This window comes from Hippocampus bargibanti, linkage group LG11 (assembly GCF_051943395.1).
Source record: "Hippocampus bargibanti isolate YZ-2025 linkage group LG11, ASM5194339v1, whole genome shotgun sequence".
NCBI classification, from domain to species: Eukaryota; Metazoa; Chordata; class Actinopteri; order Syngnathiformes; family Syngnathidae; genus Hippocampus; species Hippocampus bargibanti.
In genome coordinates this window covers 2,228,972-2,235,890 of record NC_142744.1, presented here as the reverse complement: position 1 = coordinate 2,235,890, position 6,919 = coordinate 2,228,972, and the positions used below count along the sequence as shown (strand labels likewise).

The following is a 6,919-nucleotide window of genomic DNA, read 5'->3' as shown; positions in this document are numbered from 1 at the left end:
TGAATGTATAAATAAATAAAAATAAATTAATTAATACATGTATAAATTGTTCATTCATCTGAATGAATAAATAAAATACACGAAAATAAATATAAAATCATTCATCTGAATGAATGAATAATTAAATAGTTCACTCATTCATCTGATGCTAACCGTTAAACATTAGCTTCAGCATATTTTACGGACAACCGTGCAGCTAATGCGAGTTTGTAAAAAAACACTAAAGGAGCAAGTCAGGAGTCCAAATATTTTCAGTGTATTTGTGCAGTCAATATAGAAACATTCAGCAGGTTATTTTTCTCTTTCAAGTGTAAATATATTGCTCAAGTGGCAGGCTGTGCAAAAAAAATGTGTCCACTCCAGTGCCAGGGTTTTTGTCATTTTCACTCCAATTCTAGGATCCACAGAATACAGTGATACCTCGGTTTACGAACCCCTTGGCTTCCCAACTTTTCGGTTTAGGAACGGTAAATTTATGAACATTTTACCTTGGCATACAAACTATTTTTCGGGATACACACGGAGCTGCCACAATGAGTGATGTGTCGTTTGCGAACGAGCCCGTTCTCCTAACAAGAAACTGGCAGCCAGCTTGTTTTGGTCCTCTATTCCCCGCCCCCAGTCTTCGGTTAAAGCCACGTGATTGGTCAACAACGCAGCAATGAGGGGACGTGGTTTAAACATAAAAGAGACAGGCAGACGACGGAGAAAGAGTGACAAAAAATGGATAGAAAACAGTGAAATTTGGACTCGTTTCAACTTTGATAGTTCAGAGTGTAGACTGCAAGGTTAAAATTCCCATCAATCAGGCTCCACAAATAACCCGCACAAGCCATCTGTACACTTGATGCAAAAAGCTATCAACCAGGATAAACAGAACACAATTGATGAGGAACAAGGTAAAATTATCGCCGAGAAAGCATCTACAAGGGATCATTCCTCAAGATGGTGAAAGAAGAAGGCTACGTTCCTCATCAAGTGTTTCATGCTGATGAAACCAGCCACTCCATTCCATCAAGCCATCAACGGCCATCACAAAGGTAAATAAAACTACTTTATTATATAGTACAGTTTATTTCTTTAATTATAATACCATAGCACATTTATTATACATAACAAAGTATATTTTGTGTAGTTTTAAGTATTAGAAAGTAGAAAATTATGTTTTATGGGGACCTGGGAACGGATTATTCTCATTTTAATGGTTTCCTATGGGAAATTCATTTTTGGGATACACACTTTTCGCCTTACACACTCTGTCTGGGAACCAATTAAGCTCGTCAGCCAAGGTATCACTGTATTGACTTTTAGGACTACATAAACATTCAATGAAGCGTAAGAAAACTTGGACTTTCTTCTTTTATCAAAAAAGAGTTAATTCCTAAGTTATATGGGTCTGGAGTTATCTGAAATTGAAATGGGGGTTGCTCTTACTTTGATCACTTTTCTGCGGTGAAATTTTTAATTTCTCCACTGCGAGACTATTAAAGGCTCATCCAATCCAATTTTTAGGAAAGCAAATTTGTGTTAAGAAATAAAATCAACATCCATATTGGACCATACTACTAATATAAATTGACAAAAATGTGGACACCCCAACCGTGACGTGACCTTTGTTTCTGATGGACGCCGCACGCGGAGGTCACGATGCAGCATCATCTCGCCTCACACGGAAGGCGTCGATTTCTTTGGCGAGATGCTCGGCGACGCTTCGATTGTTGGCGGCCAAAATGCGGCGGGACATCAAATCCAGCGGACCTCCTGCACACGCGCACAGATGAGCGAGAACCCCGTGGTTGCCACGACAACGGCTCGACCTCTTACCGTCCACGTCCATCAGGACGCCGCCGGCCTCGGAGACGATGAGCGAACCGGCGGCCATGTCCCACACGTGGATGCCGATCTCGTAGTAGGCCTCCACGCAGCCGGACGCCACCAGGCACATGTTGACGGCGGCGCTTCCTGCGCTGCGCACCCTTAAAAAGGGAAAATTCCCACAAGGTCAGCGGCGCCTGAACGCACCTTCGAATCGGGCGATGGTTGGCGCTACCCGTGGACGGGAATGCTGACGACCCTTTTGAGGCTGGCGAAGACTTTGTCCACCACGCCGGGGTCTCGGTTGGAGCCGAACTCGGTGGCGACGATGGCCTGCTTGATGTCTGACGGGAAAGTCGCGTGACATCACTTCCTGTTTCCGTTCGGTGATGATGTTTCGAACCTTGTTGGTGAGAAACCCGAAGCGGGCGGCCATTGCAGAAAGCGCCCTTCCCACGCCGCGCCGTGTACATCTGATCTTGTAGGCAACTGTAGACGACGCCGAACTCCACCTTGGAGGCGGAGACACGGAGCGCTTGATTGACATGTTTGATGACATTAAATTACATTACATGAGATAATAATCATAAGAATAATACATTACATTTTAAGCGCAGTTCAAAGCTCTCAAGGACACTTACATTAGATTACATTAGATTAGCCTTTATTTTTAATTTTTTTAATTTATTTTTTATTTTTGTATGATTTGATATTTATTTATTTATTATTTATTATCATTTATAAAACTCTCAAGGTCACTTGACAGTCACAGGATGTTTTTACTGCAGGTGAGCAGCGGCAGCCATACGCGCCAGGGGTCACTCAACCTGTAAAGCTGTAACAAATAATAATACTAATAATAATAATAAAGGACTAAAAGCTAGCTAGCTATTTATTAGCTGGCTAGATAGCTATATATTTTGCCTTCAACTGCCGTGATCAGTTTTGCTCATACGCTACCTAGCTAGCTATTTGCTATCTATTATAATAATAAATTTCATTTATAAGCGCCTTTCAAAACTCTCAAGGACACTTTACAGTGTCAGTGAACAGGATATTTTTTCTGTGGGTGAGCAGCGGCAGCCACACGCGCCAGCGTTCGCTCAACCCGGAAGTAACTCAAATAGATAGAAGGCTAGCTAGCTAGCTAATAGATACAGTAATACTACTAATAATAATACATTTCATTTATAAGCGCCTTTCAAAACTCTCAAGGACACTTTACAGTCACAGGATATTTTTTGTGCGGGTGAGCAGCGGCAGCCACACGCACCAGCGTTCACTCAACCCGGAAGTAACTCAAATAGATAGAAAGCTAGCTAGCTAGCTAATAGATACAGTAATAACAATAATACATTTCATTTATAAGCGCCTTTCAAAACTTTCAAGGACACTTTACAGTCACAGGATACTTTTTCCTGCGGGTGAGCAGCGGCAGCCATCATTGGGATTGATTTCTCACCTGCTTGTTGACAGAAAATCCGATGGAAACTGCGACAAAAGGGAATCTGCGGAGGAGACAGAGAAGATCGTCAACGTTGTGTTGATAATTAAAAAAAAATAAAAAATGACTAAAAAAAGAAGAAAAATGGAGTTTACGTGTGAACAAAGTTGGTGGTGCCGTCGATGGGGTCGATGATCCACGTGGGACGGTCGGTCAGGACGCAAACTTCTCCTGCGGCCACCGACTCCTCCCCGATGAAGCTGACGTGAAAAAAAAAATCAACGACTTTAACTCATTCATTGCCGGTCAATGTGCAAAAAAATGTGTCCACTCTAGTGCCAGGGTTTTTGTCATTTTTCACTCAAATTGCAGGACTCACAGAATCTTTAGTTTTAGGACGACATAAACATTCAATTCAGCGTAAGAAACCTTAGACTCTCTTCTTTTCATTGGAAAAAAAAAGAGTTAATTCCTAAATTTCATGGGTCTGGTGTTATATGAGCTTGAAATTAGCTAATAATTGCAATCATTAGAAGTATTTTTTATAATAATAATACTAATAATAATAATAAGCTAGCAAATAGATAGCCAGCTATACAGCTAGCTAGCTCGATAGCTCGCTAGCTAATAGCTAGCTAGCTCGATAGCCAGCTATCTAGCTATCATATGTATTATTATATTATAGCTAGTAGATTGCTGGATAGATAGCTCGCTAGAGAGCTAACTAGGTAGCCAACTAGATAGCTAGCTAGATAATAATAATAATAATAATAATAATAATAATAATAATAATAATAATAATCCATTTCATTTCTAAGCGCCTTTCAAAACTCTCAAGGTCACTTTACAGGCACAGGATCAGTTTTTATGTGGGTGAGCAGTGGCAGCCACACGCGTCAGCGTTCACTAACCCGAATAACTCAAATAGATAGAAAACTAGCTAGCTAGCTAATAGATAGCCAGCTATCTAGCTAGCTAGATAGCTAATAGATAGCTAGCTCGATAGCCAGCTAGCTAGCTATCATATGTATTATTATATTATAGTGAACGCTGGCGTGTGTGGCTGCCACTTCTCACCCACAGAAAAAAATATCCTGTGACTGTAAAGTGTCCTTGAGAGTTTTGAAAGGTGCTTATAAATGAAATGTATTATTATTATTATTATTATTATTATAGCTAATAGATTGCTAGGTAGATAGCTAGGTAGCTAATAGCCAGCTATATAGCTCGATAGCTAGTAGATAGCTAGCTCGACAGCCATCTACCTAGCTATCTATCATATGTATGGCTAATAGATTGCTAGCTAGATAAATAGCTAGCTAGGTACCAGCTAGAAAACTAGATAGTTAGCTCGATAGCCAGCAAGTTAATTCCTCAATTATTTGTTTACATTCGGGATGTTTTTTTGCCCCACTGAATAAATACGCTTGAATCCAAAGTTGTCTGTTTCCATAGCGACGTGGCTTCATCAATGCCTGCTGTTGTTGTTTTAATAAAGCCGATTTTTTTTATTTTTTTTTTTTTTCCGCCACACTAATTTACTTTACAGCCACAAATGACATCATACCAGTGCGTTGGGAATTTTTCTTGAACCGACTGGATGATGAGCTTCTCCACTTTCTGGTCCGTCTGCGTCACCAAATCGATGGACGAACTCTTCACCATCACCGCCTCCTTCTGCGCGCTGCCCACTGCGTCACGCACCAACTTCAGAATCGCCAACAGTTAGCGTTCACTCCACTCCCACCATTTAAAGGACAACCGCGTGAATCCGTTACGTACCTGGCCAGCTTTTCGTGCCAGGGCGACGGCGTGGTCCATGGCATCCTGCCAAATGTCGCTCATGCTAAGCGGGTTCCTTTAACAATTCACAAAACACAAGCATCCAGTTTAAATCGCATTATCTGGACAGTAATTTCGCATTTTTAAATAACTAATCCACTGTTGCTCACTTGAGATATCTAGCTATCTAGATAGCTATCAGGCTATCTAGCTAGCTATCTGGCTACCTAGCTATCTATCTTGCTCGCTACCTAACTAGCTATCTATTTGCTACCTATTAGCAATCTAACTAGCTACCTAGCTATCTATTAGCTAGCTAGCTAGCTATCTAACTTTCTATCTATTTGCGTGATTCTGTGTTGAGTGAACGCTGGTGCATGTGGCTGCCGCTGCTTACCCACAGAAAAGCTGATCCTGTGACTGTAAAGTGACCTTGAGTTTTGAAAGGCGTTTATAAATTAAATGTATTATTATTATTATTATGTGTGCAGTATCTGAAGTTATAATCTATCAACGCTAGGTTGAAATGAGCTATCTGGCTACGTAGGTAGTTATCTGGCTGGCTACCTAGCTAGCTATTTATAAGCTATCTAACTTGCTAGTTATCAATCTATTAATTATCTATTAGCTGGCTAGCTAACTTTCTATATATTTAAATTATTGTGTTGAGTGAACGCTGGTGCATGTGGCTGCCGCCGCTTACCCACAGAAAAAACTTATCCAGTGACTGTAAAGTGACCTTGAGAGTTTTGAAAGGCGCTTATAAATGAAATGTATTATTATTATTATTATTATTATTATTATTATTATTATTATTATTATTATGAGTAGTAGTAGTAGTAGTTCTTAGTATTAGTATTATTTTATTAGTATTACTATTATTATTTGTTCTGTATATGCAGTTACAATCTATAAACGCTAGGAGGTGGAAATGAGTCGTTTGCTCTGTCGTTTGTCGACATTCTTTTTTGACATTTGATTTTTCAAGCTTTGGTACTTATTCCGTCACCGACGACGTGTCGCAGGCAATAATCGTATCACAATAGAATCGTTTTAAATCAAGAATGGTGTCACAATAGAAGCGTTTTAAGTGGAAGTCAAGCGAAGGCGGAAGAAAATGTGGTTCGAAAAGTGATCATAAAGAAGTGAATCCATATTTCAATCCATTTTAAGCTTCGATGTAAGTGGAACCGAAACATCAAATTTGATACCGAGCGACTTACAAGTGTCACCTTGAAGAAAAGAGTAAGATGAGATGCAAAAACTGATCTGGACACTGCGCAGGTAACAGCGCCTCTTCCGGGTTATTTTCTTCGTTTGCCACAACTACGACTGCTCTCACTAGCGTCGCCCTCTGCTGGTCGTTCCATTTCACGCTTCAGCCGCAAATCGAGAGTTGGCATTGATAAACGACAATAATAATAATAATAATAATAATAATAATAATAATAATAATAATAATAATAATAATAATAATAATAATAATAATAATAATAATAATAATAATAATAATAATAGGATATGTATTTCTGCGTGTGAGCAGTCAGACGCGCCAGCGTTTGCTCAACCCGGAAGTAAGCCAAATATAAAATGGCCGTCGGCACAATAACATTCACATTCTGTTCTTGCAACTTTTGTGTGATCACATTGTAACTCCTTACAAAAAAAAATCATCTGGTCATATTTCGACAGAAACAACAGGTGTCACGTGTTTAGTTGTTAAGTTTTTTTTCCGTTACAGGAAATAAAGTGGCCATTTTGATGGGGAAGCATGTCCAGGCACGACCAGCAGAGGGCGATGTCATGTGTGTCATGTCAGTGATGGCAGTCGTGGATGTCGAAAACAAAGAAGATAACGGCAGTAGTGCTGTTACTTGC

At 39.9% G+C, this 6,919-nt stretch overlaps 1 protein-coding gene across 1 annotated transcript; it reads right to left on the bottom strand.

Annotated features, from left to right (window-relative positions):
- Positions 1-240: 240 nt before the first annotated feature.
- Positions 241-6,401, bottom strand: LOC148891103 (inositol monophosphatase 1-like). The gene is made up of 9 exons (XM_089008733.1): positions 6,265-6,401; positions 5,042-5,117; positions 4,827-4,966; positions 3,415-3,519; positions 3,278-3,323; positions 2,219-2,327; positions 2,051-2,159; positions 1,825-1,976; positions 241-1,761 (listed from the first exon to the last, which is right to left on the bottom strand). Exons 2-9 carry the CDS (start codon positions 5,102-5,104, stop codon positions 1,643-1,645), a joined length of 843 nt encoding a protein of 280 aa, XP_088864859.1. The 5' UTR covers positions 5,105-5,117; positions 6,265-6,401; the 3' UTR covers positions 241-1,642.
- Between the last annotated feature and the right edge of the window lie 518 nt (positions 6,402-6,919).